This window comes from Tiliqua scincoides, chromosome 3 (genome assembly GCF_035046505.1).
Source record: "Tiliqua scincoides isolate rTilSci1 chromosome 3, rTilSci1.hap2, whole genome shotgun sequence".
Classification (NCBI taxonomy): Eukaryota; Metazoa; Chordata; class Lepidosauria; order Squamata; family Scincidae; genus Tiliqua; species Tiliqua scincoides.
This window is the reverse complement of record NC_089823.1, coordinates 134253727-134276845: the sequence shown is the minus strand read 5'-3', so window position 1 is coordinate 134276845 and position 23119 is coordinate 134253727. Positions and strand designations below refer to the sequence as shown.

General features: G+C 42.3%; 1 protein-coding gene and 1 pseudogene across 1 annotated transcript; one reads left to right on the top strand and one right to left on the bottom strand.

The window, feature by feature from the left end:
- Positions 1–6722: 6722 nt before the first annotated feature.
- Positions 6723–22564, bottom strand: PLAU (plasminogen activator, urokinase). Its single transcript, XM_066621624.1, has 11 exons — positions 22493–22564; positions 17916–18044; positions 16614–16671; positions 15842–15946; positions 14845–15019; positions 13389–13480; positions 12168–12348; positions 10332–10468; positions 9129–9269; positions 8556–8704; positions 6723–7599 (listed from the first exon to the last, which is right to left on the bottom strand). Exons 2-11 carry the CDS (start codon positions 17973–17975, stop codon positions 7411–7413), a joined length of 1287 nt encoding a protein of 428 aa, XP_066477721.1. The 5' UTR covers positions 17976–18044; positions 22493–22564; the 3' UTR covers positions 6723–7410.
- Positions 13124–13240, top strand: LOC136646392 (5S ribosomal RNA; annotated as a pseudogene).
- Positions 22565–23119: the final 555 nt, after the last annotated feature.

Here is a 23119-nt window from a genome sequence, read left to right as displayed (position 1 = left end):
CAAAGGGGGTTCTTGCCTTACGATTGGTTGGAGAAGCCCAAGGAGGGGGAAGAAGCAGGGAAGCTGGGAAAGGCGATTCGTAGTGATCATGCTTTCCACCACATGACATAGCTCCGTTGTTATTTGGAGGGGAGGAACCCTCATTGAATGACTGGCTGAAGTGGGACTACTTCTGAGTAGGGCAACCAAAGATTGGGTCATCCTGGTAAGCCTCATAGCTGTTGCATGTGACCCTCCTCCACTTTGCTGCTTCTGTTCTGGCTCTCACACAGTCCCTCCCACCCCCTCCTGTCCTGTTTGCAGATGGGATGGACAGCCAGGGAGTAAAAGGAGAACTCTCTCTCTCTCTCTCTCTCTCTCTCTCACACACACACACACACACACACACACATGGCAGCAGTTCCGTTTTTTCCACCACTGGCTTTTCAAAGGGGGCGACTTGACTTGAGCCATTTAGAGTCGCAAAAGGGTGACTCAGTGACTTGAAAAGTGCCCCCATTGTCACTTGTTTTCCAGTCGAGTTGCAGGAGGATGGTGCCTCTAGACTAAACTCAAGCCAAGCCATGCCTGACTTGCCCATCCCTGCAAAATAGAATAAAAGATCACAGCCACAGGATGGCCTTCTGCAGGTTTACTAATCCACTTCCAGTTCAGTCCAGGGCCTTATAATGTAAGCACTTGATGCACATAAAATATACAGGATTGGCACCAATATTTTAGACATCCTTTTCTGGTACCCTTGAGATCAAAGTTCCTCTAGCCACAAATTCTTCACCTTTCACTGCTCAGTCACTTCTTTAGGGTGTGTGAGGAAATGTTGGCATGATCCTTTAAGGTTTTGCTGCATGGAAGGTTCCCCTGGTATATTGTGACTTCAACAGCCTTTTCACAACCGGTGACCATTTTATATTGCTAACATAAATATAAAGTCACTGTAAGGGAAACAATTGTTTCAAGCTTTGATGGAACCCGATATATACACATTTATTTTTGACTGCAAAAAAAATTCAAATTTATTCTTTCTGTATCTTCCTGTTATATAATAGGCAACATAAGTGTTTGCAAATTCTGTTCATCAGCCAAATCAGCTGGATGCCATGTGTATGGAGTCTGTATGGGGCACAGTGAACAGAAGATAATGAAATTACCAGACTATTATTTTACATGTCTTACTACTGATCTGCAATGAAACACACAGCTGCAGAGTAATCCTTGTGCTTCATATTGTGGCTTTCTTCTTAATAGACATTCAGCGTGTGTAAAAGTGTGAGGACCCAATGTGGACAAAATGCAGAGCCATTTAACTGTGCTGATTATTTCTTGGAAATTGAATGTTTCATCTAATGCAACAGTTAGTATATGTATTTTAAAAATTGAATATTTATTTATTTTATTTTATTTATTTGTTCATTCAGTTTGTCCTTTTCAACTTCAAAGTCACCCAAAGCAGCTGACAAATTATAAAACATCATAAATAATAAAAACATAGCATAAAACACGTAAAAGCATATATAAAAACACCAATTTACAAGTTAAAAATTTAAAACAATATAAAAAACAACCAACATAAAAACAATTGCCCTATAATAAAAGGATAAGGAAAAAAGCATATAAAAACAACATACAAAACACATTGCAGTAATAGAGCACACCTATAATAATCTGCAGAAAGATCAGAAGGCTAGTCTGAACAGAAATGTTTTAAGACCTCACCGGAAGGTTTCTAAAGAGGGAGAAATAAGTAAATCTAAGGGGAGAGAATTCCATAAAGTGGGTGCCACTACCGAGAAGACCCTGTTTCTTTCCGCTGTCCCTCCCACTTGTGTAGGTAACAGCACAGCTAAAAGGGATGTCTCTGATGATCAAAATGGGTGGACTGAATTATACAAAAGAAGGCGGTCTCTCATATACACTGGTCCCAAGCCGTATAAGGCTTTAAAGGTCAAGACTAGGAACTTGAATTAGGCCAGGAAACAAACTAGCAGCCAAAGCAGCTGCAGGAACAATAGTCCAACAGATTCAAATCGCCAACCGCCAGTGACCCTGAAAGATGTGTTCTGTACTAATTGCAGTTTATACATTTTCTTCAAGGGCAGTGTATTGGAATCGCCCCCCTTAAGGGGGCAGAGGCCAGGCCCTCAGGCTGGGGCATTGCAACAGCCTAATTTGAGAAGCCCTGGCCTTAACACAAAACAGACCAATGAGACATCCCAGGGGAGTGTGACACCCTAGTGGCCAAAACTGTGGAAACTGTGACTTTTAGGAATAATACCATTGTTATATACTGTTTGATGCAGAATTTCATCCATTGTGGGAAATATTCATTGCATTTATTTTCTGTCCATTATTATTATACATTTCATGTCATGACTATTACTATCTCTGTCTCATCTACCTCACAGGGTTGTTGTGTGGACAAAATAAAGGGAGGAACCATGCACACCATTGTGAGCTCCTTAGAGTAGTATAAAAGTGCAAAAAATTTAATTAATTAATTGTGTTGTATGGGGGTGATAAAAATTTATAGGCCCTGGGTGTCAAATGACCTAGCTACGCCACTGTGTCAACATAACATGGACAACCAGGTCTGGATGATCTGAATGATGACCAGGTCTGAATGATCCAGCTATGGTGCCGCTTGTGCACTGGCCAGTGCTGGGCAAATGCCCCCTTGGCCACAGCCATCACCTGGGTATCCAGGAGGAGCTGTGAATCCAGGACATTCCCCAAGTTGCAGAACTGCCCCTTCAGAGGAAATGCAACCCCATTCAAAGCAGGATGATGGTCCATTATCAGCACAGTGGATTTCTGAACCAGGAGAATCTCTGTCTTCTTTGGATTTAATCTTAGCTTGTTTGCCCCATCTGGATTCCAACCACCTCCAGGTAGTGCTAGCAGCAGCGCAAAAGTCTCCTTCAGTGCTTGAAGGGGCATGCACCTTCTCCAAAATTGGAGGAGATGCACTCTGCTTCTGGCTGGCTACCTGGCCGATCTGAGGGCTGCCCTTCTCCCCTTTCTTTAAAGGGGAGGAGGGCAGCCCTCAGAGGCAATCTGGAACCATGCCTAGAGTGGCTGTGCACTTGCAGTCACTCTAGGCATGGTTCCAGACTGTGTATGAGGTCCATCCTTCTCTCCTCCCCTTTAAAGAAAGGGGAGGAGAACTGGGCAGCCCTCAGATTGGTGCAGAACCACAGGCACTCTAGGCATGGTTCCAGACGGCCTCTGAAGGCTGCAAGAGTGCAGCTGCTGTCAGTGCATTTCCAACTGCACAGAAAAACCAGTGGCGGGGGAGTGGGTCACAGTGCTGCCCCCCTAAGCACCTCCGTTTCTAATGCCTGGGGTATTTGCACCCCTTGTCTCCCTGGGTATGCCTCTGCCAACAGTGAGTTAACCACCCTCCCTTTCTATTTGGCCAACCCCTTCCTGGCAGCTCTACTACGCCCTGATGGACAAAGATCAAGTGGGCAAACTGGCAGCAGATATTCATCATCTACTAATATATGCTATATTGCCATGCTGGTAAATCATTGCTACTTGATTTCTGTTACACTTTATCCTCTCAAGTACTTTAGTTGAGTATTTTAGGCTGCAATCCTAACCACACTTTCCAGACAGTAAGCCCCATTGAGGAAAATAGGATTTACTTCCGAGTAGATCTGGTTAGAATTGTACCCTTAGTTACTTTGCAGTTACAGTAATTATACCCTAAATGAGCCCCATCTCCAAGAAATGTCATAGATCTTGCCAAAATTCTTCTATCAGATTTCATTAAAATACTTACATATCTCATGTAAGCAGGGACATCCATATTTGCCTTGCATTTGACTTTCACTTAAAAATTCTATGGCAGTCCTATTCTACAGGGATTGCCTTGCTTGAATATTGAGATTATCAAGCTTCACTTTATATTACAGCTCCCTCAAGTGGGTTACTGCAAACAGTGCATCTCCTGAGAAGTAGCAGAGTGTCACTGCAGAGTAATGGATAAAAGCAAATATGAAACATTGAAATGAAAAGCACCAAAAAAGTGGCATTGTGGCATCATCATTTATGATCTTTTTAAACCTGTGCTATTTCCAAATATATTCCCTGTCTTCTAAACATAAGACTATCACAAATTCAAGATATGAAACAGTATCTCCCATTCAGGAGCTCAGGGTGCTTCACCCCTTATTTTTTTAGGTGTATACTGAAAAATTTGTGTATGAAACCAGTGTGTTTGGCACATAAATGTATCCTGTAGATATGTTCCTCAAGAATCTAGGACTGATCATGGCTCTTTGGGGATAGTCATAATATAGACATGTCTACCTGAATAAAGGCCAGACTAGATAGTATATACAATAAATATATTCTGGCACATTAAAAATGCAGTATTAAATAAATCAGTGGTGTACATAACACTGAAATAGTTAAGACAAATGATTCTGCTTTAAAAGCTGTAGAAAGCCTGAATAGTAACTCCCAGAAACTTGCTCTAGATTTAGCTACTGCTTCAAGCTATGTACTGCAGATTGCTCCAATGTTCAATAGTCTGTCTAGTTGGTTTTGAAGTCCACCATCTTCCCTTTGCATCTTTAGTCAGTGAGACTAGGAAACACAGGACTGCTATCCTATAATAGGTATAATAACCCTCATGCCACAATGAATCTGAGATACCCCCCTCCCTGAGACACTGACAAAGATGGATGCTTATTCACATATCCCAAAAAGTTCTCATGAAAATGATTTCACAGGCATCTTTTAATAGTTGCTGAGGCTTTTCCTTACTCTGTTTTGACCCTGAATCTTTTCAGTGCACTTCATTGCTATTAAAGGGGAAACTGGCTTTTGCTAGATAGAATTCTCATGAGTACCATGGAAACTTCCAACAGCGACATGGTGGGTAACTAAAACCAACATCTAAAGGAGAGCTGAACATAAAGCCTAAATAAAAGCTCTAGATCCAATTTACGTCTGCATTCACAATAAATTATTCCTGTGTTGGTTATATTTAGAGGAGACCTAATTAGGAATTTGCTCCACCTACTGGTAAAATACCATACAACAGATGCTGGGTTTATGATACAGGTATATTGTGCTATCATACCAGATACAGTCAGTTCTCATTATTCGCTAGGGCAGGGGTGCCCAAACCCCGGCCAGGGGCCACTTGCGGCCCTCGCGGCCTCTCAATGCGGCCCTCAGGGAGCCCCAGTCTCCAATGAGCCTCTGGCCCTCTGGAGATTTGTTGAAGCCTGCACTGGCCCAATGCAACTTCTCTCAGCGTGAGGGCAACTGTTTGACCTCGTGTGAGCTGTGGGATGAGAGCTCCCTCCACTGCTTGCTCTTTCACATCTGTGATGCAGCAGTGGCAGCAAAGGAAAGGCCAGCCTTGCTTTGTGCAAGGCCTTTTATAGGCCTTGAGCTATTGCAAGACCTTCATTCATTCATATAAGTTCATCTTTAATATATTCATTTATGAAAACTTATGTAAATTTATTCAAATTTTCAATGTAAATTAATTCTTTTTTTCCACCGGCCCCTGCCACAGTGTCAGAGAGATGATGTGGCCCTCCTGCCAAAAACTTTGGACACCCCTGCGCTAGGGCATCGGTTCCCAAGTTCTCAGGGAGAGTTTGGAAACCGGTATGTGTTTGCAGGGGAGGGGAGGAGGCAGCGATGCAATCGCCACAATTGCCCTGCTGCTGGGGAGAAAGGGTTTTTTTGAAACTTTCCTGAGGGTAGCTATGACTCTCCAGAGGGTCCGGGAAACCTGCAAACCCCTCTGCAGGCATCAATGAGTCTCCAAAGGGCTGCAAAAAAAAAAAAACCCACTTCTGGTTTTCACGACAAAACCCTATGTGGCCCCGATATGGCTGGGACTCATCTCTTTTCACTTATCCCTGTTTGGGAGGGGTTCTCACTCAGTGGGAGTACACAGTTTTTGTATGCACAATATCCCTTTTCCGATCCCTGATTCCTTCAGTTATGAATGAGACCCTCGGGTAACAGGACTGGAAAAGACCTCTGCCAGTGACCCTGAAGAGTTGTTTCCCCTCAAGTAGACCATACCTGACAAAATGGGCCAGTGAGTTGATCTCAAGAAAGTTCTATGACTGTTATTATGAGGTGGATGTTATTATAGCAAAATGAGGTAACTGTAGGTTGATTACTGATGTTCTCATATTTAATAGTATGGGAGGGAAATAAAGAAGAAATGGACAACAATGTTGAAAAAGGGTCAGTTAGACTTCCATTGTCCTAGCATTGCCAGCTTTTTTTGGCATGTGAAACAAACATCACCATGCTGGCCCCCTCCCCCACTGTGCATTTTGCAGCACATTGAGAGCTGTGTTTAGGGTGGATTTAAATCCTCAGATAAATATAGCAAACCTTTTAACTAACAAAGAAGGGTGAGGGAGGTTGGATAATTCTGCCCACTGTAAAAGGGCTGGCCAAGACATTTTGTTTCTCAAAGAAGAACTTTCTAAAATCTAAAAATATGGAACATCAAGTAGGTGTATGAATCGTACACCATGAAAAGAAATGGAAATCACAGCAGTAATGTTGTAGTATTTTATTAGTTTTCAAAACCCATGGTTTATAAACAATAAGTTAAGCAAAGTAAAATTATTAAATAACAGTAGGGGTTCCAGCCCCCATGCATATATTGCATGTTTTACAAACTTAAGTTAATTTTAAAAAAAAAATCTTACCTACTACTATATTTGAGTCTTAGGAAAATAGGTAATTGCTAAACAATGTATTAGAAGAAATGTTCTTCATTATGAGGGACTACCCAAGTTTGCCAAAGTCCATTGTTGTTTTTCCAGGTTCAGAGGTATGAATGTGTAACACTTTACAAAGTCAATCTGAGCTTTCAAAAATGGAGACAAATACGAAACATCCCTGAGAATGTAAAAGTTTGACCAACTTTGAGTCTATGTGCACACCTGTATCGGTTGTGCCAGGCAGACCATTATAACATACCTGGAAGTGAAACTGAGAAACAGTGACTTGTCCAGAAGGCCAGCTGTCCAATTAAATGGGACTCTGCAGTGCTTATCTCTCTTTAGAATTGCACCAACCGTTAATGACTGGTTTCAGAACTTTATCAGAAAAACTACCAGCATATCTGAATACTGATTCCAACAGATAGTCAAATGACATTTACATTACACTGGCTGGCAAACACTCCTTATTTAAAAGTTACATATTCCACCATGTTTTCCATGGGAGAATTGTTCTATCATCTTCTACAGCAATGGCTGTAGATTTCCGCCTCAGATAAACTGGCCTGAATGCCAACTTAACATGCCCAGTCTGAAAAATGTATCCTCTAAAGAGGAATGATCCACTCCAAAACAAGTCTGGGAGTTAGTCTGGACTCCAAGCTCCAACTCCACGCTTCAAAATGAATTCCCATCTTCACTTAGGAGGGTAGTAACTTTTGAAATGAACTTCTCTCATGTGTGATGCAATCCAAGGGAGGTATCTTGTAACTCTGGTATAGACTCCAGGCTTATCTTCCTTGGCACAGCCATCACCCCAGCTGACAATCCCATATAGCACCATCCTGTTATCGTGCTCACAAACCAGGGGACCACCAGAATCTCCCTGAAATGGTAAAATATAAAAATGATAAGAACATAAGAAGAGCCTTGCTGGATCAGACCAAAGGCCCATCTAGCTCAGCTTCCTGTATCTCAGGTAGCAAACAAGACAACAAGAGACCTGCATCCTGGTGCCACTCCCTTGCATCTGGCATTCTGAGGTAGCCTACATCTAAAACCAAGAGGAGTCCACCTGTGATGGACTTTTCCTCCAGAAATTTGTCCAATCCCCTTTTAAAGGCATCTAAGCCAGATGTCATCACCATATCATGTGGCAAGGAGTTCCACAGACTAATTTACACAATGGGTAAAGAAATATTTTGTCTGCTCTAACTCTCCTGACACTTAATTTTTAGTGGATGTTCCCTGATTCTGGTGTTGGTTTGAGAGGGAAAAGGATATCCTCTAACCACATTAACCATCCCCTGCATAATTTTGTACATCTTAGTCATATCCCCGCCCTAGGTGCCTTTTTTCTAGACTGAAGAGCCCTAAACACTATAGCCTTCCCTCATAATGATGGTTAGCATTCTCCTAATGTAGCTATTAGCATATTGTGGCTATCAGATAAAGGATATAAAAGAGGTGGTGATATCATTTAAAGGGGAAAAAGCTAATAAGTAATGCATTGGAGGGATTTCAGCATCACTGCTTTATGTGCCTGCACTGGTGACCCCTGTTTTTACAATAATGGGACACTCTGAAAGGCGCTTCAGTAGTAGCGTCAATAAGTGCAGCCTCCGACTCGCAAGTCACAGGGGAGCTGGGTTAAACCAACAGAGTAGGGACAAGTTCCTTACTGCAGGAACATGCACCTCAACTGCAAGATGTTTTGGTTAGGGGGAAATTCAATTCTGAAATGTTTCCCCCATGCATTGTGAATATTCGGTTCACATGAATTTGCATTAGCCAGACCATCCTGCTATCATGGAACTTAGAAATGGCCATAAGCAAACTTACTTGACATGCATCCGTCTTCCACTGGGGGTCTCCAGCACAAAACATATTGCTATTCAATGTGCGACCATTATAGTATTTATTCTGACAAAGGGGCTGAGATATCAAGTTCACATTGGTTGATTTCAGTATCCTTGAGTAGAAAATGGCAGCTGCAAACAAGAGACACAACACCATTAATTTGGGACTCGCCACAGTGAGGTCTGATACCATCTTCTTGGTGGGGAAAAAAAAGCAAGAACCTCAATGTCTACCTCAGTGGACATCCACTGTGCCCTCATGAGTGATGCCCACCCTGTTAAGCTCTTCTCCAGAGAGGATTGCATCGCATCAGATAAACCATGCAAACCTAATTTGCAAAATTTATCCTACACACAGAATCTGAATTTCTTTTAGAAAAATTCTGCATAATTTAGAATCAGAATTTCTGATGCAAAACTGGGGCTGGAGGAGAGAATTTTGTACATGGAGCATAGACTTCTTTAGCTATTGGACATTAGGAAGGCTCCACACTCACACCAACTACACAGCTAGGTTTAATTTGAAAAGACAGGAATGAAAATGGCGTTAACTTACTTCTGCTTTCTTTTCCATAGCCCGCAATTTCACATTGAAAGTCGTCTCTTAGTACTAGGTCTTGAGTTGGCAAACAGATGGTTTTGACAGTTTGTGAATCTTCTGCACACTGTCCATAGAGTGATTTGATCTTTAGTAGGGCTAAATGTAAAATGTGCATGTTATATAGAGAATTGTCCATCATTAACTTTGATTCAAAACATAATATTTTGTAATATATACTTATTCTAATTGCTTTCCCAGATAACTTCACATTTATTTAATGTTCCTGTTTTTGTTCACATGATCCCTTTCCCACACCTCCCTGTTGTTCCACTCAGTAGATTGTCATCTCTGATACACAAATGTTTTTATTTTATATAAAGCCCTTGTAATTTTTTTAGTTTTTATGTAGTTCAGTCTTAGAACCTGTGAGTAGTCATGAGCATTTCCAGGAAGTTAAAATCTAGACATCATGATGTGTTTCAAATCACTCAGGGAGAAGTATTTGCAATCCAGATCTCCTAAGAGCCCTAGCCTATGCATGTCTACTCAGAAGTAAGTGTGGTCGATGGGGCTTCCTCCCAGGTAAGTGTGGATAGGGTTGCAGCCTAAGTCTAGGTCCAATTCTATATCAACTGGATTATTTTGATTGTGTCTTGATTCTCCCCCTCTCCCTCAAAAAAAGAGAAAATTTAGAGACAGACTAAATGTTTCATCTTCCCCAACTCTCAAAACCATGATTTTAATTGCATAACCGACTTGGTTATACATATACATAACTGTACTGTATGTGTATCTGGTTACAGGTACACATAACTAGCTTTGAGAAAGTAAAGCTCATTTATATCTGTCTTTTCCAAAGCTGTTATCTGCATTTATCACCCCCAGATTGTTTCTGACATGGAAGCGATGTCATTACATTAGAACAGGGCTCTCCAAACCCTGGCCCATGGGCCGAACCCGGGGTTTAGGAATAGCCCTTTCCCATGTGCTTACAGTTCTCCATCCCTGTGCCCAGATCAACTTGAAAGAAATGCAGCACCATGGCAGAATGGTAAGCACCACTCGGGGCGGGAAGGGATTTTGGGATTCAGCATTTTTCGGTTTGGAGACTTCTGTTGTCTGTCCTAATAATGTCCAATGAAATATGTCTCTGCATGCAACAGGACCAGTGTAAAATATGCTAGCAACTTGGAAGGGAAATCTGAAATGTCACCTTACCAATGTCATTATTGTAGTCTGTTGAAAAATGTTCATGAACAACAATCCTCTCAACATGAAACTTCTGTTCCTTGGAATCAGTGGTATTCAATGCAGACTTTCCAAGAAAAACTGTGAACTTGGATGGGTCAGGGTTCCTGAAGAGAAGCAAAGGAATAAAACCATGAATTCCAGCAAAATTTATAGAGAGGCCTTTTCACAGTGCAATCTATTGCGTATTGTCTTGCTGTCCTCTTCAGCCTCCTCCACCTCTTAGAATGATTTCAGTTGCTTCTCTCCCTCATATAATGATTTCTGTCACTTCACCATTATCATGCAATGTAGTTTGCTTGAAGTAAGTGATTTAGGACGCAATCCTGACCTGGGTTTGCACACGTTTGCGCCTCTTCAGGAGAAAGCCGCGTCGGTGCAAGGAGATGTGCTGACACACGAAGGCTGAATCCAACCTCCGTGGCAGCTTCCCCGCCAAGTCTTGTGTCGGCCCAGCTGGCTGACGCAAGAGAAAAAGGTAGGCATGGAGGAGGTGGGGAGGAGGTGAGAGGGAGACGTTCCTGGATGGGAGAGGGCAGGTGGTGGGCGGACAGGGAGTGAGAGGCAGGGCTGGGATCCGCTCTCCTAGGACTTCAAGAGGTGGCACAAGTCCTAGGAGAGCCACAGGGGCCAGCAGTCCTTTCCTGGAGGTAAAGGGAAATGTTTCCCTTTACCTCTGGCTGAGCTGCTTCTGGCCACTATCCTGTGGTGGACACAGCGCAAGCCTCCTGGCTTGCCTGTTCCAGTGCAGGATAGGATTGTGCCCTTTAGCATCTTTAAATTTGTGATTCTTTAAATCATGATCTAAAATTTTCATGCATAGGTTTTATGTTGTCCTACTTCTTTTCTTTACTACAGTGTTCTTGCAGCCCAGTTAAAATACCATTTATTCATATGCAACATGTGCAGTGCAATCCTATACATGTTGACTCAAAAATAAATCTGAATGTGTTCAGTGGGGTTTACTCTCAGTACACATGCCTAGGAATGCAGCTTTAGGACTCAATTCTGAACTCTCCCAGCACAGATGCTGGCTTCTGTAAATGTGCTGTAAAGCACCAGGAGAGTAAGGAAAACTGGTGCTGGGCTTGTCCCAATCAGGTGCCAGGCCCAGCACTGGCAGGAGGAGGACATGCCACCACTGGGGGTAAGTAAAACCACTGGTGGCGCCATGGCCTCTGGGGGGCAGGGGAAAGTAGAATGAGGGTGGGGCATGGGAGGAACCAAAATGGGAAAGGGTGGGATTGGCAGAATCCTGAACTCTGTGTTGAGCTGAAAAGCCCAACATGGAGTCTCTCAAGTCTGCAGTGGCAAAATAGCCTGTGCAGACTTGAGAAGCCCCATTGCGGGGTTTGGGGCTTCACCCTAGGAGACTCCCGGTGGCTTCTCGGCACCTGCTGGATACAGTGGTAGGCTCTTTAGCACCGCTGCTCCAGCGGGCACCAGGAAACATGGGATTGGGTTGCCCATCAGTTATTGGTTAGACCTCCTGGTTGAGCAAAAAGATACCCTCACTTTACAGGTCAGCTTTCAAAAAATGTTTAATTTTTAAAACAAAACTCGCAAAAGCTGCAATTTGTGGTCTTGATCTTAGAAATGGCATTTCCCCTGCCCACAGGAGGGAATGCTTCCCTTCAGAAGGTGCCAGCTGCAACGTGTGTGAATCACATAAAACAAAGTACAGTCGCCTTCAGAAGAATTGCTTTCTTACAATGCAGATTTGAATAAAATGCCTACTTAGATGTTGGTTAAAGAATTCTGTCAAAAAATGAACACATAAGAAGTGGAGAAAAATGAAGGACTTACTTTTCGAAGCAATGTGCTGCTGTCAAAACCCAGCATGGATCAATGAGGCTGCCACCACAGACAAACTGACCTTTCCGGCCAGACCGGAAGATAGCTGCTATCCAAGGCTGAGATTCAATTTCTGCCTTGTTGCCACCTACAACCTTAAAAGACTTGGGGCTCCTCTGGCCACATGTGGGCTCTGTGAAAGAAAACAACTTAAGTGGAGATTTGCTCTGATGAACAGTCCCACAATAACAGGCAAGTCCTTCTGCTTTAGCTCTTCACAGTAAAAGTTAGTGGTAGCAGTTCCACTGAAACTGTGCACATTTTGGCTGACTTGTGAATTTCTAGCCAAGACGTAGGGCTGACCTACACGTTCAGCAAAGTCATACGGAGATAGACCTCTACTGTGGACTGTAGTTGAAATAGAAAACTAGCACACAGGGGAGATGAGAATGCTAGAATCCTTCTACCTGACATGATAGCTTTCCATGGACTGAGCATATTTTATTAGCAGTATTACCAAAGTTCATATTTAGCTGGCTCAGAATACACATTTCCCCAGTTTACAATGCTTTGCCGCATTATGAATTGGGCGCAATTTCAAATCAGGTTATAAACTGATGTTTTGACCAGATGCAGATGAGCCAAGATCCCTGAATGTGTCCTTTTTCAGGATGACATTTTTCAGGATGTCGCCTGACATCAGGTGACATGGAAACAACATGTCCCAGAGCTTCTTGCACTCAGAGACTGTTCTATGCATGCTTAGCAGGACTGACAGTTAACCCTGAGATATGTTGTTTCTTGGGTACCTGATATTGTTATTAAGGTACTTTGGCAAATAGTATTCTTCAATGTTCATGGCCCCTGGGATGCTGGTGTTTCAACATTGCAGATGCCAGAGAAGTATCTAGGCCTCCCTGTTGCTGCTGCTACCACCAGTTTGCGATGTTTCATGATACAGAATGGGAGGCAGCAACTGTTACCCTGTACATGCCCAATCTTGTCTGATCTTGGAAACTAAGCAGGGTCAGGCCTGGTTAGTACTTGGATGGGAGACCGCCTGGGAATACTGGGTGCTGTAGGCTTATACCATAGTCTTTCGAGACTGAAGGTTGCCAACCATGATATAGAATTTAGATTTCTTGCAATGTAACTTGCATTGATCTGGAGGTTCATATTATCTGGCATTCTAAGTATAAATAATAAATACTGATGATGATGATGATTACTTACCATCATGACACAAGGGCATATCACAGGGTGTTGGCATAGTTCGATATCCCTTTCTAACATAACACCATGGTTTAGATTGGCCATTTGGATTTCTGGAAAACAGTAGAACATTGCCTTTAGAAATGTTACTGCTCAGTAATCCCAAAGCCCTCCTGAAGGGGTTGGCTGAGTTTCTTCAAAAGACATAGGGCGCAATCCTAACCGACTTTCCAGCATTGACATAGCTGTGCCAATGTGGCATGCACTGCATCCTACAGTGGAAGGTAGTCAAGGAGGGCCTCCTCAAGGTAAGGGCATGTTTGTTACCTTACCTTGGGCTTGCACTGCGGCTAGGTCAGTGCTGGAATATTGGTTAGGATTGTGCCCATAGTTATTCATCAGAGCTGGCTAACCTATGCCATTAATCGTGTTTGTTAAAGGCCCTGGCAGAGCATTAGTCCTACAAAGCAGCTGATGTAATCATATGTGAAAATGGATAGGACTCCTGAACCTTTACAAATACAGTGGGCCTGCTCTATCTGTGGGCTTTGCAACCACTGATTTGACCAAATGCAGATCAAAAAATACGTACTGTATTTGGAAAAAAAGTTACTCCTCTGACTCTGCCTGTTCTAGCCTTTGCTTTCTCTTTACAGAGTCAGAGGAATAATTTTTTTTTAAATACTGTACAGTATTTTTTTGATCTGTGGAGATCATGAGCTTCCAGTTGGATCTGAGCTGCTGCTGCCTACCATCGTGAGGCAGAGGAGAAGGCCTATCAGGCTGGTAGGCAGGAAGGTGAAGGGAACCGACAGGGGAGCAGAGGGTTCTGCTCCTGCAGCTGCTGCTCTCTGCCTGCTTTTTGCTTACTCTTTATGGACAGCAGTGACTGCAGGCGCAAGGCACTGCCACCCACTGGGATGAGGTGCAGCGCCTCCTTATTCTGGGGATAATGGCAGCACCACCTCACCTCCTGCAGCCGCTGTCCTCCATAAAAGGAAAGCAAAGAGCAGGCGGAGAATAGCAACTGCAGGAATGGAGCCTTCTGCTTCCTTACCAGCACCCTCCAGCTTCCTCACAGGCCGTCTTCTCCTCCAGATGGCAGTGGTGACTCTGATCCAGCTAGATTTTGGTATCTGTGTGGAATCCCAGAACCAAACCCCCACTGATTCAAAGGGCCCACTACAGTTGACTTTAGAGGAATGTCAGCAGGTGATGTGTAACAAGCTGTGCTAGCCAAAGTTCACTCTTCTACACAATTGTTGTATTCGCACCTGGTTATCCTAAAAGCACCTTATCCAATCGCTGTTAATTTCAACAAATGGAAGGAATAAGCCCTTCGTAGGACTGAATGCAATACTATCTCATATTGGAAGATCCAGTCATTCACTAGAATAATTGTTGGCTGGTACTCTTGGAGCATGTCAGAAGCATCTAACACTAAAGCTGCTTAATGCACTGTGGTGCATTTCAGTACCTGCAGTAGTTGTGCTCGCCTAGTCCAAGATCCAAGGCATTGTGCAGGTCATTATTGTAAAGCCGTCCCTGCAGCATAGGGGAGTTCCAATCCAGACATCTTTCATTGCCATTCTTCAGAGACATAGTCCCTCTGTAGTCCTTCCCATTCCCAGTATAACACTGACTTACATTATCTGAAGAGAAAGCAAGATTATTGTTAGTGTCAACTGACAATTGAGAATGTATTATTGTGCCTGCCTTTCTATTCTTTCACCCCTCAAAGTAGCTTACAAACAATACACTGTCATAAAATCTCATAATATAGTGGCAATAATAACAATTAATAAAGATTCCACATCAAAATCAATTAATTATTTAACCACAGTGCACATTCTTTAAAAATAACCTTTAAAAATAATTATTTAAAAAGAATGTCAAGAACTAACAATAGCACTGAAAAATTACAAAGTCCACAGAAACCCAGCTGGGAAAGAAAACTATTAAAAATACTCTGCACACAGGAGACCTGGCAGATCTTGTTCAGGAGAGAGTTCTATTGTATAGGTATCAAGCAGATAAAGTTGACTAAATATTTTAAACATATTTATTTAATTACAAGATTTATACTGCACCTTTCCCTCCAATAACAGGGAACCTAGGGCAGCTTACAATGTTCAAAACAGAGGTAAAAAGATAATGGGGTAAAAAGGTAAAATCCAGCCTACAACATCTTAAAATCATATATAATGTTTTAACTGGAGAAGGATAGGATCAGGCCATCAACCTGAGCTCCAGGTGGGGCAGGCTGTATGATCAAGTGTTCATGCAACTAGTCCTTATCAGGCGAAGGATTGAAGCCTTAATCACAAGAAACTTTTTTTGGATTCAGTGATCAACCACTCATATTTAAATTTCAGTGCATTGGTTGTAGGGATGTATAAAAATAGAAGGACTTGCTTTAAGAAAAATGGATCTGGGCAGTTTCATGAAACAGGAAAAGTTATGAACTATCATACCTATTTCACAGTGGTCTCCGCTATATCCTTTGGGGCAAAAGCACCGCTGGATTCGAGAAAACAAGTGGTATGAGACACAGCTTCCTCCATTTAAACAGTTACAATCTGTAAACAAGACATCAAAAAATTACATAAAATGTAAGTCTGTTGTGTTTGTGTTACAGAACACACAAGCACACTGTGGACCAAACTACAGATTATCAAATGCATGCAACAATGGCCTCTTCCTCTAAAAAAGGAATTAAGCCATCACTCCTTCCCTCCAAATGTTCCTTCCCAAAGCTGTTAGAACAGGGGTGCTCAATAGGTGGATCGCGATCTACCAGTAGATTGCGAGGCAAAATGAGTAGATCGCGAAGTGCTGACCCCCCCCTTCAGGTGCCTCTGGGAGGAAATGCCGGGAGTAAGGCCCATTGTACTCAATGGGGCTTACTCCCAGGTAAGTGTGGCTAGGATTGCAGCCTCACAGCCTAATCCTAGGCATGTCTACTCAGGAGTAAGTCCTGTTATACTCAGTTGGGCTCAAGGAACACCAACATACATTGTACACATAAATGTTATATGTTATGATGGCGCGAACATTGTAAAAAAAAACTCTGGTAGATCTCCGGGCCTTGCTGGGTTTCAAAGTAGCTCTCAAGCCAAAAAAGTGTGAGCACCCCTGTGTTAGAAGAAGGAACTATCAAGTTTTTCTTCTGTGCATGTAACAAGTAGTTTGGCCCTTTGTAAAACAATTTTCAGCTGACAAAAAAAACTGCAATTATTTTTTTACCTTTATGGTCAGATTTAGTTTTGCTGTGTAGGTCGTGCCGTTTCTGCCAACTGTAAGACTAAAAGAGAACAGATACAAATTATTTTGAAAGAACTATGAAAGAACTATTATTTAGAAGCAGTCCAGACCAAACTGGCACCCAAAGCAATGCCCAAGTTCTGCATCCCTGTCCGTTTGCTGCCTTCCCCACTCTGCCACTTGAAGTAGCTACTTTATCTCTCTGGGATAGCCTGTAGTAGTCTCTAGTAGACCAGACGTAGGATAGCAGATCCATAACTTTTAAAAATTTTGTTTGTCTTTACACCAAATGAGCACTATTTCCATTCTTTAGAACTGAGGTTCAGATATGTTGATCACTAGAGACCACAACTGATGAGCTGTGATGTGATGTGAAGCTGCCTCAGTCTGATCCACCCCTTCATAAGTGCATCACAGATGGTCCGAAAATACCTCTTCAAGTTGTTACAGCAGGCTGTAATACCTGTTACCACCTAGTATGCCTAACTTGCAATAATTCTCTGTTCTGTGTTACTTCTAAATGAGTAAAACTTTGCTCTTTCCTGGAGAAAGGGATGGGTATGAGCTGGATGTGGATGGGTATGATTTCTGAGATGAATGCTCTAAGGCACAGCAGAAAGCTGCAGAAGGTATCTAGTATCTATATTCATGACCCAGTACATGCCAACATATGCTGTGGTGCTGCTGAAGGAGAAGAAACTTCTGGCTGTAATTGGCTGACCTGCCCCTTGTGTTACAGTGGGTCTGTGTAAGCATAATCAGCTCTGGGCAACTGATGCTAGACGAAGCAGGCAGAATGGCCTAAGGAAGGAGTGGAACAATGGTGGATCTTGAAAGCAGTAGATCACCCACATCCTGAAAAAGTGAAGGAGCAAATACAGAATGGAAGGACAGAGGGCTAGAAGAAAGAGTGGTCAAGAAGAGGAAAAGGCCAAAGGGAGAAATCTGATGGGGGAAAAATGGGAGAGGGAATAGGCAGTAAAGAGAGGCACACATGGCCAGGAGGTGCAAAGGTCAGGAATACTAAAGACCAAATATTGCTGTAAAACAACCAGCCAAATCTTTGACAGCAGGCCTCACTATCTTTTTTGCTAGTCTCAAGTCACAGTCATATTGCAGAACATACGTGTGCTACGTGTCCAAGTAGTACACAAAATAAATGAAAGAAGGTGTTAAAAATAGCTTTGGGCTATTGGAAAAAGGGGAAGCACCGCACTTATGGTCAAAAATGGTCAATAAGTACAAGAGTTGTCAGTTTTAGTTCCTACTTATTGCACAACTTACTGATACAATGTCTGTGATGAGAACACTCAGCATTACATAGATGGTGATGAATGACTTCATGATGTTGGGTAAGAGGTTCTTGTTTTTATGAATTTGGTTCACGTCTTTGGTTCTTCTTTTGACTGGTTTCTGAAAGCAAAATAATAATTTCAGCATGCTTATAGTGTGGAGCATCAAGCCAAGCTATTATTATCAACCTGATTGTCTTTGCATTTTAGGGGGTGATGGGCTAAAGCTGCCTTTCTCTTCTTTCTGAACATCAGCATAAATTAGGCTGTGAATTTCAATCTTCTTATCAAAAGAAACCAACCAATAGAATTTGACTTTAGGGCCCATTTGTTGATGCCAGTTCTCTATCCCTTGTGCATTTTCTTCCTGACATGGGGTTGCAATATTGGTGATCAAACTTCAGGCTCTCCAGGTTCAACCAGTGGGGCCAATGCATTATAGGGGAATATCACTATTGCTAGAAGTAGAATTGAAGATTTTTCTGAAAGCTGCTCATGGTATCACAGAGATATTGTTGCCCAGGTTGGCAATATTCATCCCCCCATCTTTTCTGGTAAGCAGGCTTTGCAAGTTTATGAAGTGTTTCAAAACCTCTTTGACAAGAGATAAGAGAATAAAAGAAATGTGCCTATGTCAAGAGCAACAATGCCTGTATAATATCAATTCCATTTTGTTAATAATGATTGTTTGCCAGCCAACTATATAATTGTACAAAATAAAAGATCCACTTGGTGCCAGGAGAGGAAGTCAATGTTTTTCCATTCCTCAAAGGCCTGGCTATTGGTGGGTTCTGTCCTCAATATTGGTATTTTAAAGGAAAAATTTGGGTTGAAGCAGGACTAGCTCAAGATCTCCTGGTACCTGTGGCACCGTGCCAGATTCTGCCTCTCCTTACCCAGTGGTGTATTTGCTGCCACCCTCCACTCTCACTCCGTTGATTTGAGAAGAGAAGAAAAAATGGAGAGGAGAGTGGCTTGTGCATCAGAGACAATCTAGACCACTACATTCCTCTCCCCTCCACTATTCTTCCTTTTTGAATCAAGAAAGGGGGGGGAGGACCTCTGGAGGCAGGTAGGGAGACAGAAGCAAGCATTTGTGCTTCTGTTAGTTTCATAGATGGCTTAAACACATTTTAGCCTTTCCTGGAATTAAATTTGAAAGACTAAGGGCCCAATCCTATCCAACTTTCCAGTGCCGATGCAGCCGCAATGCAGCCCACACATAAGCAAACAACCATTCCTGTATCTTGAGGAGGCCTCCATGACAGCTCCCTCACTTCAGAATGCAACAGGCACTCCATTAGCATGGCTACATCAGTGCTGGAACATTGGATAGGATTTGTCTCTGAAGCATTTAGATATGGAAATTGAACTAGCCTAATGTCACTGACCAAAATATATAGTATGAAATGCTCATTGTGGAATCTGCTGTTGGATTATGAAGCTGCAACCAAATTCCCTAACATTGTTTAAATATAATAATCATTGACGGTACACTGAGGAGCATGTGGACTCTTTATCTACTAATGAAAACACTTAGCATAATGTTGGCAATTAAGAATTTGGTATTCTGGTTTCAAACAACCATAATCTAACAGGATATTAATAATCCAGTGTGTATTTTAACTTATGCAGCACAGTTTCTGTTAAAAGACGTGTACATCGTTTGCTCCATTAAAAACGGACACCTAAATTCTGTGCAGTGATGAACTCATCTTTACAAAACCTGGGGTTACCAAGTCTCAGCATGTAGCAACGGAGAATAATGTTTCAGGAAGGTATTGGGAAACAAGCAGGCATATCAAGTTTCTGTTGCCATATTAGGTGACAAACCACCAATATTCTGATTCAGGGAACACTTCTGAGAGAAGCATGCATCCAACGAGACTTCAATATCAGGTTCAACCCATTCACCCTAGTTTCTAGCAGCAATGTAACCCTGCAACTTAGAGATTATTTGCAGAAGGAAAATAGCCTAGAGGTGAACAGTTAAATGCAGCTACCTCCCAGTTGCAATCCCAATGCAAATCATGGCTCCATGCAATTCCTAAACACAAGTAAACCTAACCCTGTGACTACACAAAGATGTACGTATCATTTGATGCCCAATTTCTGCAAATTCTGTTAAACAGGAAGATAGCAGAGAAACAAAGATGAACTAGTCTATACCCCTGCAGTCCTGTTCACCATTCCTGTCCCAAGCGGTTAACTTAGGGCGCAATCCTAACCCCTTATGTCAGTGCTTCCCAGCACTGGCATAGCGGTGCCAATGGGCCGTGTGCTGCATCCTGCAGTTGGGTGTCACTCACGGAGTTCTCCTCAAAGTAAGGGAATGTTTGTTCCGTTACCTCGGAGCTTCATTGCTGGAAAGCACTGACGTAAGGGGTTAGGATTGTACCCTTAGTTTCACATTGTGCCAACAGCACTTGTACAGTGACCATGTCCACACCTTGGCCAACTTGATGTCACCCACTCAACCCCATGCACTCTTAAGTGGAAGTAAATGCCTTTTAACAATGAGAAAGTTCTAAATAAGCATGCACAGGATTTAGCTACCTAGCTGCACATCTGTGCACCCTTGCCTAGGAATAAGCCCCATCGAACTAGAGCAGACTTTCTTGCACATGAATAAGGATAGAATTGAATTGTAAGAGAGGTGCAGTGTTGCCGCATTAGGAGAATAGGATTGCTGGGGATCAAGGGTGCATGATCAAGTTCTATTACACTGTCAAAATCCTGCATAAGCTTTGGCTACATCTGTTCCTGATCCGTGGAACTTTATAAATTCTTGCGCTTCAAGCAGTCTTCAGTCTTTGCAGTGATCCATTCTGCCTGGTGCCATCATTGCTTTTGCCTTCATATATTTGATTCCTGCCAGTCTATTTGGCTCCTTATACCATGTTTTACCATCAAGGGCTACAATTCTGATAGAACCTTCTCCTTGCAGGCTACTTTTCTATAGCAGTGCATGGTAGCTTTCCAACTTCTGCTCATGTCAGGGCTACCCTGAAACCTAGTGAATTAGGTCTGCCACCTGCCCCATAACCAAAACACAAAGCAAAAACCAACAGCTCATTTGTAAATAAAAACTGGTTTTAACACATGCAAATTAAAAATTACTCTGCGAATACACTGAGACAGAGCTAAAAGGAGCCCTGGAGAAGAAATACAGATTGGTTAAATGGCAAACAGCCAGGCATTGCTGTACATCTCTACATGACTTGCTCCCTTGTCTGGTGTAGACCCTGACCTACTTCCAGTTCATAACTCCCATAAAGTACTTAAGAATAGAAACAGTGTAAAGATTTGTATGCCTTTGATGTGGCTGACCATGTGCCTAAGAAGTGTGGAAACTGACTATTGTCACTGGAAGGTTTCCCACTGCTTTCACTCAAACTATCTTTGCCGTATTCCTTTGTTGGCTCCTATTCAAGTAGGGTTGGTGTGCAATAATGCAGCACTGGTATCTCCTCTGTTTCCAAGCAGTGCCAATCTTTATCTGCAGTGCAAAGGGATGCAAATGGGGGAGTGTGGCTCAATGCACATGGGTACATAGAAGTTTTGCCTGATCAAACCCTGTCCTAATGGGCTGCAGCATTTAAGTTCTTCATCTATCAATGAAAAACTACAACATTCCAGTGAAATTTAAGATACAAGGTTATTGAACTTGATGCAAAATTGATGTTGGTTAGTTTGTGATTGTATCTGTGCCTTTGCTTGCAAGAGAACTCTGTTTCGGAAACTGGTCCTGCCTGGACTGCCACAGGAACAGCAAAATATGAAAAAGTAGCCTTTGTGTCTTTTGTGCACACAGTTCAAATTTCAAAAATTGGCTTACAGAGACAATGGAGTTCATTCCCTACCAAAGGCACTCCACCCACATCCTATGACTGTAAATCACAGACAATGTAAAGCTACAAGCAACAACAGCTTGCCAGGTTAAAAATGGACAGGTAATGTCACAGTAGAATTGTGTTGAACTTCTAGTCAAAGGAAACTGACTCCCCTTTCATGAAACCTCAAACAATTACATGTTTTTCTGTGAACTGACATGTGGAAGACCTCTAAAGAGGAAACAAGATAAACTGACTAGCAAAGGGGAAAAAAACTGAACAAGGAAAAAAACCTAAAGACATTAACCATAACTTGTAATACGCTGTAATAGCAAATTCATGCCTCAAGCTTGTGTGTATTTCTTTTTTAAATATAATTGCTGTGCTTATTCCTTCAGTTATTTCATAGCTGTTTTATCCAGCCTCCTGAGTGTTCTTTGTTTCTCAAGGGCAATGCTAGTTTTTGAAAAATCATCATTCCCAAGCTGATTGGTTTAGAGCAAATCCTCAGGCTTTTGTAACATAGTCTTGCACACATGCTCCCGCCTCTTGCGAAGAGGCATTTATCGCTTTCCAAAGGCATGTCATCACTCTAAGAAAACTTTGAAATGATGGAAAATGGAATGAAAGTCTTTAATTCTTGAATCGTTGCAATCCTTCATTGGGGCTATTAAAAAAATTGCCTGTGGGTGAATTAGTCCTGAACATAAATAAGATTTAAAGATGCCGCACTTACCAGTCATATAAGAGTGCCAAAACTGTGTGTTGTATTCTGTGCTGTAACAGCAGCTGCGGCTTAGTCCTGCTGATTCTTTAGCAATATGTGCACATTTCCCTTTCTGACTGTTCTGCAGAGGAAATGCATCTCTATATAAACCCTCAACCTGAGCTCTGATTGGATGGCTCTTGCCTATGATACATTCCAGCTGGATGACAAGAATGATATCACTTTGCATTGCCTGGAGCCTTTGCACCAGTAGGAGAATTCAGAAAAATTGACATTTAACTCTTTGCAAACACAGATCTCTTGTGAGTGACTCAATGGGGGGAATTCTACTATCGAGTAGTTACACACAACAGCATAGATTATGCACCTCTCTGTAGTGAAGGTGGGGTTAGTTGTTTTTTAGGTAGGTCCTTGTTTGCACACTTTATTATCAAGTGCTATTATTAATGGTCTGAGAAAGGCAACGTTGCATCCTGAAATGAGAGAAGAATGTATATTTGGCATTGTAGCAATATACTAGAAATATGTTGCTTGAGACATTCATAGATGGGTTTCTATTTTCATGTTAACTGCATTCAGAATGTTTTATCATCCATGGGTTCAGCATGCCACAGGAGACTGCAAAGAAATATGGAA

Bases quoted from the DNA above. Each gene is read 5' to 3' on its own strand.
- PLAU (XM_066621624.1), bottom strand. From the start codon at position 17,975: ATGAAGTCATTCATCACCATCTATGTAATGCTGAGTGTTCTCATCACA. The intron at 9,270-10,331 runs GTAAGGTGACAT...TTTTACATTTAG, and splicing joins AGACTACAATAATGACATTG to CCCTACTAAAGATCAAATCA. The intron at 8,705-9,128 runs GTAAGTTAACGC...TCTTGTTTGCAG, and splicing joins CTATGGAAAAGAAAGCAGAA to CTGCCATTTTCTACTCAAGG.